Source organism: Mauremys reevesii, linkage group 18 (genome assembly GCF_016161935.1).
Source record: "Mauremys reevesii isolate NIE-2019 linkage group 18, ASM1616193v1, whole genome shotgun sequence".
In the NCBI taxonomy this organism is placed as follows: domain Eukaryota; kingdom Metazoa; phylum Chordata; order Testudines; family Geoemydidae; genus Mauremys; species Mauremys reevesii.
In genome coordinates this window covers 29,586,502-29,607,024 of record NC_052640.1, presented here as the reverse complement: position 1 = coordinate 29,607,024, position 20,523 = coordinate 29,586,502, and the positions used below count along the sequence as shown (strand labels likewise).

Sequence of the window (20,523 nt, the reverse complement as noted above, 5' to 3'; positions counted from 1 at the left end):
AACAACGTCATAGTGGGCTGGTAAGGAGAATCCTGTCCTAATAGTGCCCAGCATCACCAGAGAAAGAAACAGCTCGTAAGACGTTCAGGGAAAAGTTTGTTTGACAGCATCTGTCTGGCAAGGAGTCGCCTCACAGCTGTGACTGTGGAATCTCTACGTCTATTGTTTTGCCTCCATGGTCCCTGCTTCTCTATTGTTTATCTGTCTGGTCCTTTGATCGTTTCTGCCTGGTGCAGCGTTAATTTTGCAAGATTTAAATAAGCTCCGGTGGTGGGGGTGGTTGGGTACAGAGTGGTTTGGTAATGGGCTGGGCTGGGTGAAAAATGCTGCTTTGCAGGACTTTAGTTTACAACAGCTGGTGACGGGAGAGCTAAGCAGGACTCAAGTTTCACTATAATAACGGGTCCAAAAGGAATTTCTTGGGAACCAGCTCCAGGGCACAGCCCACGATCAGAGCTGCCAGACCTCAACACCCTGCCAACTCCATCGTGCAGAAGCTGGAGTCTCTGGACAACCTGCTCCTGGCTGGCACTAGGGAAAGTTCGTCTGATTATGGGGAGTGGTGAGCACTGAACGCTTAGTGTGTGTGTTCTGCTTAGGTAACTGCTAATAAATAGGATAAGGATGTTACTGCGTAAGGCTCTTTCACTGGTAAAAGGCCCCGCAAACCCACAGAAGTTTATGCCCTGACCCCTAGGAACTGGGTACGGGTGGCCTGGAGCCCTAGGAGCTGGGAAAGTGTGGAGGTGCCTAAATTAACTGAGTTACACCTTGTGCCCACGGCAAGGTAAAGGTGGGGTGCCAGCGCCCGCTGCAAGACCAGCCCATGCCCTCCCCATGCCCGACGCTATCGCGCTGTGTCCAGGGCCCACAACACAGGAGCTGTTCGTAGCACGGACAGGGCTCCAGATGGCTGGGGTGGCATGTGAGGCCGTGGTAACTCAGTTGATCTCAAGAGGAAGCAGCTGGTCTCCTGGTACCCAAGGGTCCCCCACTCCGGGGACAGGCAGAGAACCCAGCCTCCATGCTCATTTAATCTGGGATCGGTCCCTCAGCACGGGGCAGCACGGAGATGGAATCCTAAGACTGAGCCCCCCTTCCCGAGGGTGGGAGAGGGTCTGGGCTCTGTTCTGGTGCCTGGAGGGTGGGAGAGAGTCCGGGCTACAGTGCCAGCGCTCTCGCTCCAGGACAGACCAGCGGCTCCTCCAGGTCACAGGCCGTGGTTGCACGGCAAGAAGACAGCAAGGGCCTGGGCTCCTACACAGCTGAGGGATCTGAGAGAGGGACCCTCCCAATCCACTGCCCTGCATGCGCTCGTCCCCCTCCAGAGATTGGACAGCAGCTAGCAGGGCTCCCTGCCCTACCTTCTCTGGGGCAGCCCCCTGGGACAGGAGCCCTGCACACCCTGACAGTCACCCTGCCGAGCCCCTCTCTGCTCTTTCCCTGCCTAAGCCTGAGCGAGCCCGGCAGACTCACCCGCTTTGACGGCTACATTATGCAGCTGTCACATGGGATCGAGTCAGTGCACTGAGCTGGGGGAGGTCTAGGTTGGATATTAGGAAACACTATTTCACTAGGAGGGTGGTGAAGCACTGAAATGGGTTCCCTAGGGAGGTGGTGGAATCTCCTGCCTTAGAGGTTTTTAAGGTCAGGCTTGACAAAGCCCTGGCTGGGATGATTTAGTTGGGGTTGGTCCTGCTTTGAGCAGGGGGTTAGACTAGATACCTCCTGAGGTCCCTTCCAACCCTGAGATTCTCTGATTCTATTCTATGATCCCAGCCATGGCTGCTCTTCACATTGCAAGACACAGCCCACTCCCACACCTCGCCCAGGGGCCCAGACCACCCCCCTTCCCTCTGGCTGGAGATGGGGGCTGTCTCTCCCTCACTGAAGCGCAGGGGTGGGACACCAAAGGGGCAATGGTGCTGGAGCTGAGTGTGGGCTGGAGACACCTCCTAGGAAGCCCTGAACCCTCCCAAGGTTTGGCCCAGAGCCAGGCAGGACTGAGGGATGGGAGGGGCCAGACGATCAGCTGGGTGTCAGTTTGACGTATCTTGCCGTGACATCCTGCCAGTCACACGTGAGAGATGGTCGCCTCTTTGCCCTGCTAGTGCAGTGACTGTGCGCAAGCCCCACTGCACCCACTTCCAGCAAACGCTCGACTGACTGAGCTTCGAGGCAAAGAAACGTTTCCATGGTTGTCCGGTCAGAGAGCAGAAACTCCACCATGTGCCTGACCTGACCAATGGCGACAGACGCACAGCTTAGCTTGCAAACCGATTGGACAGAGGATTCGGAATTCAGGGCCCAGCTCCACCAAGGGATTTAGGGTCCTACAGAGTCCATGGAAGAAGGAGTCTAACAACTTTGGTGGCTCTGGCTGGGGGATGGGAGGGACCCCCTGTCTGCTCCCAAAGGTGCTGCAGGCACCCGATTGCCCAGCTGCGGTCGCGATGCGGCTTCGGGGAGCTGAGGCCACTGCACTGTGGCATGACTTCCCTGCTGCCTGAGATGGGTTGGCGTGGGCCCCACACCGCTCTCCCTTTGCCCGCTGGTGGCACCCAGAGGCACCACCCAGGCCAGAGCCTCCTTGTGCTGAGCGCCGCCCTCTCTGCACCCGGCAGCATCAATACTTGCAGCAAGCCCAGGGCAGGAAAGGGGGCGGCCCTGAGAGCGCCCCCTGGTGCATCAGGGACTCACCGCTCTCGCTGTCCACGTCGATGAGCTTGTCCAGGAAATCCTTGACGCGGGCGATGCTGGGAAGGATGAAGGGGTGCAGCGGAGCCATCCACTGCTCCTTGCCATGCCCCAGCTGCAGGCCGAGGTTGCCGATGCTCTGCACTGCCTGCCAGGGAGAGGAGCAGCGAGGAGGGTCACAGTGCAGCCACGGGATCTGCAGGACGTCTCTCCAGCCTGGCTCAAGCCCCACCAAGGGTTTGGGACCCTTTGCTGGACAGGGTCAGTACCATCCCAGGCCACAAGCATCCCAGGAAAAACCAGACCAGTGGCTACAGGAATGGAGATGATCAGATGCCATCTATGCTGCCTTCCCTTTGCCTGTATATTGCCCTTGGGGCAGGGACCTGCCTGCCTGGCACTGGCTCTGAGTAGTACAGACTAGCAGCAAGAACTTGCATGCATTGTCTTAGAGGTGGAAAATTTGGGGAGATGTTCACACCCCTCCTCCTGCCTCCCCTTGGACCCCCAGCAGAGCAAAAGGAAAGGGGAGGAGGGGAGGTTTTGGGTGGGACTCAGGGAGGGTCTGGGAAGCTTGGAGGCGGGAAAGAGAGAGAGAGGTAGGATCTGACGAGAAACCGTCAAATGAAAAGAAGTCCCATTCAATTACATCATGTAATGGCAGACAGCTAAAAAGTGACAAGTTTTTAAAGTGCTTCTACACCAATGCTAGAAGTCTAAATAATAAGATGGGTGAAGTAGAGTGCCTTGTATTAAATGAGGATATTGATATAACAGGCATCACAGAAACTTGGTGGAATGAGGATAATCAATGGGACTCAGTAATACCAGGGTACAAAATATATCAGAAGGACAGAACAGGTCGTGCTGGTGGGGGAGTGGCATTATGTGTGAAAGAAAGCATAGAATCAAATGAAGTAAAAATCTTAAATGAACCAAACTGTACCACAGAATCTCCATGGATAGTAATTCCATGCTCTGATAATAAGACTATAGCAGTAGGGATATATTACTGCCCACCTGACCAGGATGGTGATAGTGACTGTGAAATGCTCAGGGAGATTAGAGAGGCTATTAAAATAAAAATCTCAATAATAATGGAGGATTTCAACTATCCCCATATTGACTGGGTACATGTCACCTCAGGACAGGATGCACAGATAAAGTTTCTTGACACCTTAACGACTGCTTCTTGGAGCAGCCAGTCCTAGAACCCACAAGAGGACAGACAATTCTTGATTTAGTCCTAAGTGGAGCGCAGGATCTGGTCCAAGAGATGAATATAGCTGGACCGCTTGGTAATAGTGACCATAATATAATTAAATGTAACATCCCTGTGATGGGGAAAACACCACAGCAGCCCAACACTGCAGCATTTAAATTTCAGAAAGGGGAACTACACAAAAATGAGGAAGTTGGTTAAACAGAAATTAAAAGGTGCAGCACCAAAAGTGAAATCCCTGCAAGCTGCATGGAAACTTTTTAAAGACACCATAATAGAGGCTCAATTTAAATGTATCCCCCAAATTAAAAGAACATAGTAAGAGAACCAAAAATGTGCCACCGTGGCTAAACAACAAAGTAAAAGAAGCAGTGAGAGGCGAAAAGGCGCCGTTAAACAGTGGAAGTTAAATCCTAGTGAGGAAAATAGAAAGGAACATAAACACTGGCAAATGAAGTGTAAAAACAGGAAGGCCAGAAAAGACTGTGAAGAACAGCTAGCCAAAGACTCAAAAAGTTAGAGCAAAAAAATTTTTAAGTAGGTCAGAAACAGGAATTCTGCTAAACAACCACTGGGGCCACTGGATGACCAAGATGCTAGAGGAGCACTCAAGAGTGATAAGACCATTGTGGAGAAACTAAATGAATTCTTTGCATTGGTCTTCACAGCTGAGGATGTGAGGGAGATTCCCAAACCTGAGCTATTCTTTTTAGGTGACAAATCTGAGGAACTGTCCCAGATTGAGGTATCATTAGAGGAGGTTTTGGAACAAATTAATAAACTAAACAGTAACAAGTCTCCAAAACTAGATGGTATTCACCCAAGAGTTCTGAAGGAACTCAGATGTGAAATTGTAGAACTACTAACCTATCATTTAAACCAGCTTCTGTACCAGATGACTGGAGGATAGCTAATGTGACGCCAATTTTTAAAAAGGGCTCCAGAGGTGATCCCTGCAATTACCCAGGCCGGTAAACCTGACTTCAGTACCAGGCAAACTGGTTGAAACTATAGTAAAGAACAAAATTGTCAGATACACAGATGAACATAAGTTGTGGGGGAAGAGTCAACATGGTTTTTGAGGGAAATCATGCCTCACCAATCTACTAGAATTCTTTGAGGGGGTCAACAAGCATGTGGACAAGGGGGATCCAGTGGATATAATGTACTTAGATTTTTAGAAAGCTTTTGACAAGGTCCCTTGCCAAAGGCTCTTAGCAAAGTAAACTGTCATGGGATAAGAGGGAAGGTCCTCTCATGGATCGGAAACTGGTTAAAAGCATTATGGTCCTAGAACCTGCAGGTATTTAGAAAACTGGAATTTTTTACATGCATGATAATCCATCTAAACAATTCCCACTAGACGGTACCTTCAATCTAGATAAGATCATACATCTCAGAGGAGTTTTTTAATCACCAAAAAGCCTCTGACACACAGTGGGAGCTATTTGTCTATTGAGGAAAGGAACGGGTTAATTTGAAATTCAACTTGGCCCAGAGATAAAGAGAAAGCTGCTTTGCATTCAATGGCAAGAATTGACACAGACCATGCCAAGCATAGAAAACAACACAGTTTAGAGGCTGCAGAGATGGAAAACACAGACGAAACAGTGAAAGGAGGAACCGAGCTTCATGTCCCTGGAGCCGATGTGGTTTGGGGATGTTGAAGAAGCCACAGTCAGCCGGCCTGGACTGGAATACCGAGCAAAGGTCTCTGAAAGGGACGCCCAAAAGACCCCAGACCCCCCTGTCTCTCCATGCCATGGCCAGCCCAGGCAGCATGTTTGTGAGTATGAAAGTGGGTCAGGGTTTGAGCATTAACACTTCTTTCTTCCTTTGAGTGACATGAAAGCAGTTCCTGCACTCACTGCTGTATTATTAGTTTATTAATAAAGCTTTAAAATTCAGTCACATGGTGTGTTCCTGTATCTTACCCCCGAACGGTCCTGCCGTCTCAGACTGATCACCTGAGATCCTAAGCAGATTGGCAACAAATATCTGTCACAGTTTTGGTGGAAAATTGAGTAAGAGGGGAGCCCTGCAGAACGCACACCATCTATTTGCTTGCCCTTGTTATTTTATGTTTGCTTTGCTTGGTACTGTTGATATTATATGTTAAGAATTGCATGATTAAAGGTGCAGTCTCTCAGCCGCAGTAGGTGTAGGAACCAGAGAGGGGTTTAGTATTCCTCTCTCCACCCCGGTTGACGGGGAAGGGTTGCAAGTGGCTCTACCCCTGGTTGTAGCAGGACTGGGCAATACAGGAGTTAGGGAGAAGGAAAGAGACGTGTACCTGACACCTAGGAAAAATTGAGCAACTGAAAACATAGATAAATTGAATAGTTAAGACTCCAATTGGCCATGTGCCTTGCCAGGTGGCAAACCTCACGAGGGAGGACTTGGGTAGCCTTGTGAGTAAGAATGTTTAAGGGAAGAGACCAGGAAGGGTGGGGGCTATTTGAGAAGCCTGCCCTCCTTGCTAAATTGGTAGTGGAACAAAGCTGGTGCCCATGAAAGGGATGGTTCAGCGAGAAAAACAGGATCGGGCCCAAGTGGGCAGGCAACAGATAGAGAGATTGGAAAACAGGTTGGAAATTTGGAGGGCATCGTGAAAGAAAAGGAGTAGGTAATTACAGGAATGGGAAATTTAAATCCCTGGAACAATAATTGGAATGGTAAAATCTGAGTTGATTGGGTGTCGTTCTGGGAAATAAGCAAGTGATTTAAGGAAAAAGAGTCAGAAGTTAACTCTGTAGTTGCTAGAGGAAATCGAGCAGTTGAATTTTGTAAAATGCTAAATAAAATTCCTGGTTTCTTTGCAGCCATTCTGAAGAAGAAATGGGCCTTTTTCCGAAGGAATGTCTGTAAATAATCCAAGCAAAGCGGTTATTTAAGTGAAATCATTTGACTATGAATAAGTTTGTCGAATTTGCTAAAAGAACACTGCCGGTGTGTACAATCTTTGTATATAGGTTTGAGATGAATTGGTGTTGTTTTAAAGTTGCAAAACAGAGAAATATTTTTGCCAGACACAGGAAATTAGTGTTTTTAATTTTGGTATTTAGCATTTAACCCTTAAGGTAACTTAATGCTTTACAAGATTTAAAATGTTTTTAAATAAAGACCAAAGTTGTGGCTGCAGCAGGGCAGTCAAAACCAGGAGAATGGGAAAAGATTTTAGATCTGTTTTTGTTAACAAAATAGCAGATAAGAGCTCTAGGGTGACCAGACATCCTGATAAAATCAGGATCGTCCCAATATTTAGGCATTTGTCAAAGATCGGTCGGGACGCAATTTGTCCCGATATTTTGCTTCGCTGGCAGCACTCAGCGTTTTTTGTTGTTGTTGCTCTGCTGGAGGGCCCTCCCCCGCCCCCACAATGTGTCCCGATATTTTCTTCTTCTCATCTGGTCACCCTAAAGAGCTCTGGTAAAGAGAGAAGGACAAGACTCTGTGTGGTCGAGCTGTCACTTTGCTGGAGATTTTGTGAGCACAAAAGAAACAGTTACACCTTGTGTAGAAATTGATGTGGCTAGTGTTGTGGAAATTGAATAGTGGAGGGAATGTGCATTTTCCCCTGAACATGTGCAGTGTATATTGTATCGGGGTAAAAGAAATGCAAACCCACCATGCTACTTAATTAAAATCATATTAGAACTCCAAAGGGAGCCACAATAGGTTGTGTTGTCTTTTTCAAGTCGCTGTGTGTTTTGAAAGCAGGGGTTAAAAGTAAAAGGCAATCAAAATTCTGGTAAAAACAATTGTGTCCCTTTTAAGTAAGAGTCTTTAAGCTGTGGATAGCTTTGGATCCAGAAGCAAGCCAGAAAGCATCTCTATTAATGGAAATTATTTAATTGATAAGGTAGAAGCCACTGAAAGCTGGGCTGCCTATGAAACAAATACAAGAAAATATGGGGTAATTCCTCTGTTTTGCCTGAAATCAACAAGGGCATTTGTATATAAAGGAAATATTTTAAGCAATGACTGACTGCCCAGAAGGGCAACTTTCCCTATGTTCTTTTTGTCTTTCAGGAAATCAGAGAAAACTGATGCCAGCTGAAAAGCAATCAACATACCATGCATTTACTGGCACAATAGGAGTTATGTTCTGTGGTTTATGTCCTGTCTTGTGGTGTTTGTCTTGTGGCCAGAATTATTATGTTTAATATTTTCATAGGACAATCTAGTTCAAAATCAAATAGAAGGGTAAAATCAAAATGCAGATACTTGTTTTATTCAACTTGGAATATAAAGTGTTTGGAGAATATCAAGAAAATGTGATATACTGAAGTCTAATACATTTGCTTAAGTAAGAAAAAGAAACTTCATTGGCCAGATTTTTTAATTGAAAAAATTGTTAAAATTTGCACACCAACAGTCTTTGGAAGCAAGGACATGAAAGGTTAACCCACTCCCCATATTGCACATGGGATCCTTCTGGCTACCTCAGATTTCTAGCCAGAGGGCTGGGGAGGGAGGAAAGCCATTGGACACCTGAGGTTGTACCGAGTGGACTCCTCAAAAGTGGGTGTGCTTGTCCTGGCTTGTTGCTCCAAAGCCCTGTAATAAAGTTATTTTACTGGAAGGGTGTATGTGGCATACGTTAAATAAGAAGACTAAAGTACTGTATAATGGCAATGTGCATGTTTTCATTGTTGGGAAAAAGTGTATGAGTGAAGAGTGGAAGGGGTGCTAAAGGAGTTGGCCGATGAGATTGCAGAGCCATTGGCCATTATCTTTGAAAAATCATGGCGATCGGGGAAGGTCCCGGACGACTGGAAAAAGGCTAATGTAGTGCCCATCTTTAAAAAAGGGAAGAAGGAAGATCCAGGGAACTACAGGCCAGTCAGTCTCACCTCAGTCCCTGGAAAAATCATGGAGCAGGTCCTCAAGGAATCAATTCTGAACCACTTAAAGGAGGGGAAAGTGATCAGGAACAGTCAGCATGGATTCACCAAGGGCAAGTCATGCCTGACTAACCTAATTGCCTTCTATGATGAGATAACCAGCTCTGTGGATGAGGGGAAAGCAGTGGATGTGCTATTTCTGGACTTTAGCAAAGCTTTTGATACAGTCTCCCACAGTATTCTTGCCAGCAAGTTAAAGAAGTATGGGCTGGATGAATGGACGGTAAGGTGGATAGAAAACTGGCTAGATGGTCGGGCTCAACGGGTAGTGATCAATGATTCCATGTCTAGTTGGCAGCCGGTATCAAGTGGGGTGCCCCAAGGGTCGGTGCTGGGGCCGGTTTTATTCAATATCTTCATTAACGATCTGGAGGATGGTGTGGACTGCACCCTCAGCAAGTTTGCAGATGACACTAAACTGGGAGGAGTGGTTGATACGCTGGAGGGTAGGGATAGGATACAGAGGGACCTAGACAAATTAGAGGATTGGGCCAAAAGAAATATGATGAGGTTCAACAAGGACAAGTGCAGAGTCCTGCACTTAGGACGGAAGAATCCCATGCACTGCTACAGACTAGGGACCGAATGGCTGGGCAGCAGTTCTGCAGAAAAGGACCTAGGGGTTACGGTGGACGAAAAGCTGAATATGAGTCAACAGTGTGCCCTTGTTGCCATGAAGGCTAATGGCATTTTGGGTTGTATAAGTAGAGGCATTTCCAGCAGATCGAGGGATGTGATCATTCCCCTCTATTCAGCACTGGTGAGGCCTCATCTGGAGTACTGTGTCCTGTTTTGGGCCCCACACTACAAGAAGGATGTGGATAAATTGGAGAGAGTCCAGCGGAGGGCAACAAAAATGATTAGGGGGCTGGAACACATAACTTATGAGGAGAGGCTGAGGGAACTGGGATTGTTTAGCCTGCAGAAGAGAAGAATGAGGGGGGATTTGATAGCTGCTTTCAACTACCTGAAAGGGGGTTCCAAAGAGGATGGATCTAGACTGTTCTCAGTGGTAGAAGATGACAGAACAAGGAGTAATGGTCTCAAGTTGCAGAGGGGGAGGTTTAGGTTGGATATTAGGAAAAACTTTTTCACTAGGAGGGTGGTGAAGCACTGGAATGAGTTACCTAGGGAGGTGGTGGAATCTCCTTCCTTAGAGGTTTTTAAGGTCAGGCTTGACAAAGCCCTGGCTGGGATGATTTAGTTGGGTTTGGTCCTGCTTTGAGCAGGGGGTTGGACTAGATGACCTCCTGAGGTCCCTTCCAACCCTGAGATTCTATGATTCTAAGTTTCCTTTGTATCCTTTGTAGCTTAAAAGAAGCCAAGAAGAGGAGAAGGAAAAAGAACAGAACAAGTTAACCTAAAAAAAAAAAAAGCAAAAAAGCTCAGTCCAAAGATAAGACGCTGGCCCCTTTGAAGGACACTGCTCACAGCTAAGACTTGGCTGACAACCAAGAAAAGAAGGGGCTTGAATGTGCCCAAACAGCTGTAAAATCTGCAAAACACTGCCAGGCATTAATGAAATGTGTTAGGTTTCTTTTCTCACAGGTAAAGAAGCGCTACCCAAAGACCCCAGTAGCCTGGCCACTCCTTGGAACCAGGAGACTGGATCTATGTAAAGGTCCACCCATGAAAGACTGCTTTGGCTCCATGCTGGAAAGGCCCTTACCAAGTCCGGCTGACCACCAACACTGCTGTGACGTGCCAAGGACTGACTGCCTGGACCCACGCTTCTCACTGCAAAAAGAACCCTCCACCTGGAGATGACTCTCCGACTGATGATCAGCCTATTTCTCCTTCTAGCTCTGCTGTGCCTTCTGGACAGCAGGGAAAAAGGACAAGGTGAAGTGCTAGTAACCTCTCCCTTGTCCACTGACAGAGCTAACCTGCATTCAGTATTTGCTACAGAAACCAAAGCACTACAGGGTGATGTGCTGGTAACCTCTCCCCTGTAAGATGCTGAGCCACAATTGCTTCAGGAAAGAAGAAGGAACACTCGCTCTGCTGAAATTGCCAAAGTCCAGGGATTCCTAACTACAAAAGACATTAAGAAGTGACCCTGGTGAAGAAACAAAGAATTATACACAGGCAGGAAAAACCTGTGGGACCCATGCTTGGGAATGTGGTATTGATTGGATTTGGGGGGTTATTTTACAGGCTGCAACCTGTGTTTTTGATTAACTGCTTTCATCATGTATTGCCCTCCCTAACTGGATTTTAAATGACAAATACCAAAGGCCACTATCTCCTCCATTGCACTATTACCCCTGTAATACATCCAAATACAGACAATGCCATATATCTGACAAAAGCCAATGGCAAAGGCCTTCACACTTTAGTGATTTATTTAAATACTGTTTGGAAAAAAAATATTTTTTAAGGTTCAGGATATCCCATATAAGTGAACAGTTGAGTGGAAAAAGACTGGTCAGAGGAGATAAAAGTATATGACATCACCACAAATGAGCTTCAAGAATTTGAAATTAAGGTTTTATGATGGGATTGATATAATGGCCATTTCAGGGGGTCTGTAGTATATCAGGGGGAAGGTTCCTTATTGATTTGGTTACCCAATTAGTAAATAACCAGATTCATACTCAGAGAGTGTGTTCTGCCACTGGAAATTTTATCTGTGCTGAAATGATCACAGAATCTCAGGGTTGGAAGGGACCTCAGGAGGTGTCTAGTCTAACCCCCTGCTCAAAGCAGGACCAATCCCCAGACAGATTTTCACCCCAGTTCCCTAAATGGCCCCCTCAAGGATTGAGCTCCTAACCCTGGGCTTAGTAGGCCAGGGCTCAAATCACTGAGCTATGACTCCCCCAACTAATCCCTCCTAGTAACTAATAATTTAACCTGTACCATAGTACAATATACCCCTTCCTATGCTATTAATTTTAATGCCTCTCTAAAGTACCTGAGAATATTTAAAATAATAGATGTGGTATAATGCTACCCCCGAAAGAGATGTACTAGGACATCGAAAAACAATAATTAATGCCCCATTAGGGACTGTAAAATTTACCCTGCCGCTATCCAATGTTCAAATCACTTCCATGTATCCAAATTGCTCCAAGGGAAATGCTATTGGCTAGCACAGCAAAGGGCACAGATGTAAGTCTCCTCTAGGAAGAAAAGAGGCTTAGCTGGACACTTATGGGATGGTGCAAATAGTGCAGCAGCAATTTGGAATATTCTTAAGGGCCAACAACATGATGAGAAATTAGGGCAACTAGAAAAAGCCACAGGCCTTATTTCTAGAGCACAACTAACCTAAGTACAGGCTGGAGTTGGTGAGTGACATGTTATTCTGCCCTTAGTTCAATGACCCAGAAGTTGCTGACAGAGATGGTATTGAATATCACTGAGGCTGGGAAGACATTGCAGTGGGATTTGCCATGTTCAGAGATTCAAGATTTCCTGAATGACCAGCTAATGGCCATTTGGAGTGATCTCGAGCATGAGGCATGGCCCACTGCCCTTACAGATACCTCAGGAATGCCATCTGATGTGTGGCCATGGAGACGTACTTGGAGATCTTCAGGATGGATGTGCAAGTACTCGCAGTGCTCCTTTCAAGCATATGGGCCAGTAGGAGGGGTGTGGGCTCCCACATACCAAATCCTGCCATGCCCATGGGGAGCATGCATGTGGAACTGGATTATTCATAGATTCATAGACTCTAGGACTGGAAGGGACCTCAAGAGGTCATTGAGTCCAGTTCCCTACCCTCATGGCAGGACCAAATACTGTCTAGACCATCCCTGATAGACATTTATCTAACCTACTCTTATTCACCATGATATCTGGGAGATTAGACCACCTGGTAATGCCTAGCCAATTTGTTGTTAGTGCTCCTGGAATAACACCTGGTATTTGGATTGGAATAGGGAGTCAGTGGACATTTTGGCCCTTGGAAACCCTGCAGCTTTAGTGTGTAAGGAAATTGAAGCAAGTGAAAGTTGTCACAGTGTTTGACAAAGTTTGGTGGGAAGGTATGGGACAAGGAACTACCCTGACAGGACACCTACTTTTTCAAGCTAATGATAGCTGTGTGTATGCTGAGGCCACCACTTTGCGAGATATACATTTTAATCTCACTACTGCTACAGGCAATCATATTATTTACTGGCCTGTGGATAGAATTTTACAAGTAGTCCTTAGGTTTCAGATACCCTTTAATTGGACTAGTTTAGTATTTGATCGGTTTCAAAATTTGCTTTCACTGTTACCAGAGGTTCAAAGAATCTCTGAATTACAAGGGCAAATTCATATGCTTCAAAATATATATCAAGTTGAAAAGTATGCCTTTCGTACAGCTTATAGCGTCTACTTTATGTACTAAGTATGATGTATTGTGCTTTGTGACTAAAACTGTACAACCACCCGATCACGTTATTACTGTGGGAATGTTACTTGTTGTTATTTGGTTTAGGATTATGTTATTGTTGTTGTAAAGGATGTGATAATAGTAATATCTTTCATGTCCATGCTAATCATGCATTGTCACTGCATCCAATCAAGACCCCTAAGGTTGAAGCATTTGATGTAGAATCTGAAATCTAAGGCTTGATGCAAATAGAGATTTAGGAATGTTTGTTGTGCTAGAAGCACAAAAGGGGTGTGTGGAAGTAGAGCAAGAACTGACAGGGATTTGAAGGGGATTTCAATGCAAACAGTCCCCTCTGTGAGCAAGAGTCAGGCTAGTTGTAATCCTAATAACACGAGATTTGTAGAAACGAGGATTGTGTGAGGCGAGTGGGAAAGAACTGTGTGAGAAGGGTAGCGACCCTGTGTTAGATAAGTATGGAATGTAGACTATAGTCTAAATAGAAGTAAGAAAAATAAGATATCAAGATGACCTATGTATAAACAAAATGCAGCTGTTGCTCATTATTGTATGTAACAAAAGGTATAAATACTTGCTGGAATTGTTTACCTGGAGAGAGACCTGTTTAGCTCTCTCCCTCCATGCAATTGCTAGAGAAAATAAAGTGTTATCTGACTTGCTGCACCCAACCTGAGAGTGAGAACTCTGTTTTTCTCTGACAATGGAGAGAGGTAAATAGTGGTGTTTTCCAGGGGTCTGTACTGGGCCCAGTCCTAGTTAACATATTCATAAATGATCTAGAAAAAGGGGTAAACAGTGAGGTGGCAAAATTTGCAGATGATACAAAACTTCTCGAGATAGTTAAGTCCCAGGCAGACTGCAAAGAGCTACAAAAGGATCTCTCAAAACTGGGTGACTGGGCAACAAATTGGCAGATGAAATTTAATGTTGATAAATGCAAAGTAATGCACATTGGAAAACATAATCCCAACTATACCTATAAAATGATGGGGTCTAAATTAGCTGTTACCACTCAAGAAAGAGATCTTGGAGTCATTGTGGATAGTTCTCTGAAAACATCCACTCAATGTGCAGCAGCAGTCAAACAAGCAAACAGAATGTTGGGAATCATTAAGAAAAGGATAGATACTAAGACAGAAAATATCATATTGCATCTATATAAATCCATGGTACATCCACTTCTTGAATACTGTGTGCAGATGTGGTCGTCCCATCTCAAAAAAGATATATTGGAATTGGAAAAGGTTCAGAAAAGGGCAACAAAAATGATTAGGGGTATGGAACAGATTCCATATGAGGGGAGATTAATAAGCCTGGGACGTTTCAGCTTGGAAAAGAGACGACCAGGGGAGATATGATAGAGGTCTATAAAATCATGACTGGTGTGGAGAAAGTAAATAAGGAAGTTTTATTTACTCCTTCTCATAACCCAAGAACTAGGAATCACCTAATGAAATGAATACGCAGCAGGTTTAAATAAACAAAAGGAAGTATTTCTTCATACAACACACAGTCAACCTGTGGAACTCCTTGCCAGAGGATGTTATGAAGGACAAGACTATATAACAGGGTTAAAAAAAGAACTAGATAAATTCATGGCGGATAGATCCATCAATGGCTATTAGCCAGGATGGGCAGGAACGGTGTCCCGAGCCTCTGTTTGCCAGAAGGTGGGGCACCTGGCATCGGCTACTGTCGGAAGACAGGATACTGGGCTAGATGGACCTTTGGTATGACCCAGTCTGGCCACTCTTATGTTCTCCTACTCCCCCACTTCTTTTCTTCTCCTCTCTCCTTCCCCTCACATCACCCCCCCTCATCCCTCCCTACATCTCCCCCACCCCTGCTGCCACCTTCCTTCGTTCTCTGGAACATTCACTCCCACTCCTTGGGGTAACTGACCATGGGAAAAATTTATTGAGGGTTGGGTGGATTCTCCATCACTTGCAATTTTTAGATCAGGGTTGGACGTTGTTTAAAAAGATCTGTCTGGCATTATGTTGGGGAAGTAATATGGCCTGGATGAGACTAAAGTCACAAAGGGCCTGTCTGGCCTTGGATAGCATCCCCTGCCCCACCTCTCACCCTGCCACAATCCAGCACAGGGGGGTGCCAGCCCCCACTCTGGGGGAAGAGCCACCCGCATGCAGTGGCAGTGGCGCAACCGAACTGCCAATCACAGCTGAGCCCAGAGTGGTTTTGACTGTGTGTAAGAGGGAGTTGGCCTGGGGCAGGGAATCCTTCCTGGGAGGCCTCACGGAGGGCAGGGTGACTGAGGTGCACGTGAGCTCACTCGGCCCACGGTCCATGTTGGCGGCTCAGCTCCAGGGTCAACTCAACTGCACCTTACAACACAGGGTGGGGCAGCTCCAGATTGCAGGGGGGCCTGGGCCTCCCAAACACAGCACTGATAGGGCCCAGCTCGATGGGGTGATTAGAAACAATGGGTCAGCTCCATGGATGGCCCAGCGCAGCACCACTCCACTGAGCTCAATGGGGCTACAGCAATTTACACTGGCTGCTCGTCTGCCCCAAAAGATGTCAAACACTTTCCACCAAGAAATCACCCCCACGTCTAATCGCTGCCCCTTCCCCACAGGTGTGCTGATCAGTGAGTGTGACCAGCTGTCAGGCTGCTGGGCACAGGCCCTAGTACAGACCCACAGGCCAGGGCTCCCTCCAGAACAACCATCTGCAGAATGCTAAGAAATACACCAGCTGCAGCAAACCCTCTCTGCCCATGCACCCAGGCAGGGCTCATCCTGCCCCCCTCCCCCCCGCCGCCCTTTGGATAACTGCTCTGGTGGCCTAATCCAATGGCCACAATAGCCATTCCTTTGCTCTGAACGGGCGCTGGGCTAGGCCTTTATCTGCAGCTGGATGGTTGATTATACCTGGCGGTGTGAGGTTTGATGGCTTGCTATGACACACGGAGTTCCTCTTTTAAGGGAGTCATGGAATTTAGGGCCAGAAGGGACCATCAGATTGAATCTACCCTCTTGTAGATCACAGGCCTTTACATTTCACCCAGTTACCCCTGTCCTGAGCCCAGTAAGTTGGGTTTGGCTAAAGCAGCTGCCAGAGAGGCCGCGAAGCTGCATTCGAAGACAGCCAGAGATGGAGGATCCACCACTTCCCTTGGCCGTTTGTTCCAATGGTTAATTGCCCTCACAGTTAAACAGTGGTACCTAATTTCTAATGTGAAGTTGGCTTCAGCTTCCAGCTATTGGTTCTTGCTCCTTTCTCTGATACATTAAAGAACCCTTTAGAATCCATGAAGAATCCATGAATCTTCTCTCCACGAGGGTACTCAGAGGCTGGAACCAGGTCACAACTTGACACAAGGGACATCTTGGCCAGATCTTCCAAACTGGCACAGCTCCACTGAAACCAGGGCTGAGTCACACCAGCTGAGAACCCTGCCCACAAGACTTGGGCTTATTTTGCCCTCTGTGGCTTTCCCCACTAAGAGAGGGTGCTAGTCGAGGCACTCCGACATGTTACAGCAATGCCTCACAGGGATCAGACAAGCAGTCAAACAGCACAAAGCAGGAGGTTCCCCCCTTCTCCCCCACCCTTCCACCCTGCTGGGTACCTTGGCCAGTAGCAAAAGTGTGCGGCTGGTCCGGGTGTCGGCATGCTGGTCGCGGAGGTTGAACAGCTTGGGTGTCAGGATGGCAGGAGCGAAGAAGCGGAGGAATAAGAACCCACTGATGGCAATGTACTTCACATCCTAAGAGAGGGTCAGAATTGCAACCGCCAGCATCAGCAGCCACCCTCCAAAACACCATTCCAGGAGCAGAGTTACCGCTGGCTTGAGTCTAAGTTGGACTTTGGTTTAGATTTAGGAAAACAACAAAGAACATAAGTCAAGTATCCTTGAGAGAGAGAGAGAGCACGTCATGTGCATCTCCTCCGAAATCTACGGGAGCAACTTGGAGAACAAAATCTATCCAGTGTGTTTAATATGGCCCCATTACTAGAGCATCTGGATGCCTTCACCATGGGTAGTGGGTCAGTAGAGATTGTGGGTCTTTGAGCCTTTGTTCCCTGGATCATCCTTGATCAGCCTCAATCAGCCTTGTGATCACGCTCCCCTGTGAGATTAACGAGGGGGTAGGGCTGACCTAGGAGAGAAGGCTTAAAAGCCAGAGGCTGAGCGACCAAGGGGAGCTAGAGAACAGGGGAGTTTGAAAGGGAGTTGTAATATAATGGTTAGGAAGGGCCACCTCGCCTGTGCCATCGCTGCTCCTGTCTCCTCCACCTGAACCTGTATCCAGACAGAGAACCTAGCCATGGATGCCTCTACCCAGATCCTGGTCCAGATTTGCAGAGACTGTGGCCTGCATTTCCCACTCTGAGAGCCAGGCTGGGGGGACCTTCCAGCGTGAAAGGTGCCTGCTGGTGGAATCTCTCAGGAAGCAGGTGGGAGAGCTACAGGAGGAGGTGACTAGGCTGAGGAGCATCCATGCCCATGAGGAATTCATTGTGAGTATTCATATGGAGACCTCCAAGGCTGAGGATGCTATCCAGCTACAGACGACTGCTGTCACACCACTAGGGGAGGAGGATATGGCTCTATCATGGGGAGGACACTGGCTGCTGGTTACTTCTGGCAGCAGGCAGTGCTCCACCCCTGCTCCCAACCTACTCACCATAATGATGAAGAACTGTTATGCTGCCCTGGTAACAAGCCATGAGGAATCATCCCCAAAGGTGGAGGAGGAGAAGCCATGTACCTCCAAGGCTGGGAGGATCGCAACCACCACTCCCATGATGAAATGTAGGGTAGTGGTGGTTGGAGACTCTCTTCTGAGGAGGATGGAAGCACCCATCTGTCACCCTGACATGGCATCCCGGGAGGTACGCTGCCTGCTAGGGCCTGTATCCAAGACATTACGGAGGGATTGTCAAGGACCGTCCGGCCCTCTGACTACTACCCCCTGCTACTCATCCATGTGGGCACTAATGATACTGCGAGGTACAACCCTAAGCAGATCATCAGTGACTACAGGGCTCTGGGAGGAGGGTGAAGGAGTTGGGAGTGCAGGTGGTGGTCTCTTTGATCCTTCCGGTCAAGGGTAGGGGCCCAGGCACAGACAGATGCATCCTGGAGGTGAATGCCTGGCTGCAAGGATGGTGTTGCCAGGAGGGCTTCGGCTTCCTTGACCACAGGATGCTGTTCCAGGAAGAAGGACTGATAAACAGAGTTGGGATCTACCTATCGAGGAAGGGGAAGAGCATATTTAGATACAGACTTGCTAACCTTGTGAGAAGGGCTTTAAACTAGGTTCTACGAGGGCAGGTGACAGAAGCCCACTGGTAAGTCCAAAACATGGAGACCTGGAAGAAGGGTCGGAGTCTGTGAGGAGCATGGGCCGTTATAGCAGGAAAGGGAAAGACCAGAAAGAACATAGGGAGGAAATCAAATCAATATCTTATGTCTGTAAATTAATATGAGAAGTATGGGGAATAAGCAGGAAGAACTTGAAATGCTAGTTAATAAATACAGCTACGACATAGCTGGAATCAGAGACTGGACTGGAATGACTGGAATATTGGTATAGAAGGATACAGCTTGCTCAGGACGGACAGACAGGGGGAAAAGGGAGGAAGTGTTGTCTTATATATTAAAAACTTATACACTTGGGCTGAGGTTAAGATAAATTAGGAGACAGACTTGTTGAAAATCTCTGGTAAGGATAAAAGGGATAAAAAATAAGGGTGATGTCATGGTAGGGTCTACTACTGACCACGTAACCAGGAAGAAGAGGTGGAGGAGGCTTTTTTTAAACAACTAACAAAATCATACAAAGTACACGACTTGGTGCTGATGGGGGACTTCAGCTACTCAGACATCTGTTGGGAAACAACACAGCAGGGCACAGATTATTCAACAAGTTCTTGGAATGTACTGGAGACCATTTTTTATTTCAGAAGGTGAAGAAAGCCATTGGGGAGAAGCTGTTCTAGATTTGATTTTGACAAATAGGGAGGAACTGGTTGGGAATTTGAAAGTGGAAGGCAGCCTGGGTGAAAGTGATAATGAAATGGTAGAGTTCATGATTCTGAGGCCTTGTCTACACTGGCAAGGTTCTGCACAGTAAAGCAGCTTTCTGCGCTGTAACTCCCGAGGTGTACACACTGCCACGCCACTTAGGCTTGGTTTACACTAGTCTGTTATTTCGGAATTAGCTGAGTTAATTCGAAAAGAAAAAGAAAGATTCTGTCCACACAACCAAAGCGGTTTTTTTTATTTAAAGGGCTCTTTAATCCAATTTCTGTACTCCATCTCAGCAAGTGGAGCAGCGCTTAAATCGAGATCACAATCCTTGGTTAAAGGTATTTTGGACACAATTCGATGTTATTGGCCTCCAGGAGCTATCCCAGAATGCTCCCTTGTGACCGCTCTGGACAACACTCTCGACTCCAACACACTAGCCAGGAGAGCAGGAAAAGCCCCAGGAACTTTTGAATTTCATTTCCTGTTTGGTCACCATCAACACAGGTGACCATCAGCACAGTCCACCATCCCAGGAGATCATGCAGTCCCGGATTCGCAGACGAGCTCCAGCATGGTCCGAACAGGAGGTACTGGATCTCATTGCATGTTGGGGAGACAAGTCTGTTATGGCAGAACTACATTCCAAAAAAAGGAATGCAAATACGTACGCTAAAGTCTCCAGGGCCATGATGGAAAGAGGCTACTCCAGGGACACAGAGCAGTGTCGTACGAAAATCAAGGCGCTCAGGCTAGTGTACCAGAAAGCCAGGGAAGCGAATGGGCACTCTGGGTCACAGCCCCATACATTCTGCTTCTACTGTGAGCTGCATGCAATTATGGGGGGTGACACCACCACTACCCCACCACTGTCCATGGACACCTGCAAGGGGGGAGTTGCACAGAGCGAGGAGGAAGAGTCATTGGAGGATGAAGAGGAGGAGGAGGAGGACAGTGCACAGGCGGCAAGTGGGGAATCCATTTTCCTCCTAGCCAGGAACTATTCTTAACGCTGGAGCCAATAGCCTCCCCCCACTCCCAATGGGGGCTCCCGGACCATGACCTGGAGAAGGTAATTCTGGTGAGTGAGAGCCTGATCAGAGCCACGCGGTGGGGGGCGGGGGGAAACCCAGCCGTCCTGGGCTGTTCGTGTTTAGTTTAAAGGGCTCATCCCTGCTCAGAGCCTCATAGAATCATACATTATTAGGGTTGGAAGGGACCTCAGGAAATCATCTAGTACCACCCCCTGCTCAAAGCAGGACCAGTCCGGAGCCACGTGGTGGGTGCGGGGGTGGGGGAGGGGGTGTTGTGTGCAGTGATCATCTCAGAGAGCCCGCAGCCCCTC

The 20,523-nt window shown here is 47.3% G+C and overlaps 1 protein-coding gene across 4 annotated transcripts in view; it reads right to left on the bottom strand.

The window, feature by feature from the left end:
* The window catches only part of RASAL1 (RAS protein activator like 1), a 115,667-nt gene that overhangs the window by 13,116 nt on the left and 82,028 nt on the right, over positions 1-20,523 (bottom strand). For all 4 annotated transcript variants that reach the window (XM_039505117.1, XM_039505119.1, XM_039505118.1 and 1 more), the window contains 2 exons: positions 16,773-16,910; positions 2,701-2,845 (listed from right to left, as the gene is read on the bottom strand). In XM_039505117.1, the coding sequence (XP_039361051.1) occupies positions 2,701-2,845; positions 16,773-16,910 (283 nt within the window). The remainder of the gene's footprint in view (positions 1-2,700; positions 2,846-16,772; positions 16,911-20,523) is intronic.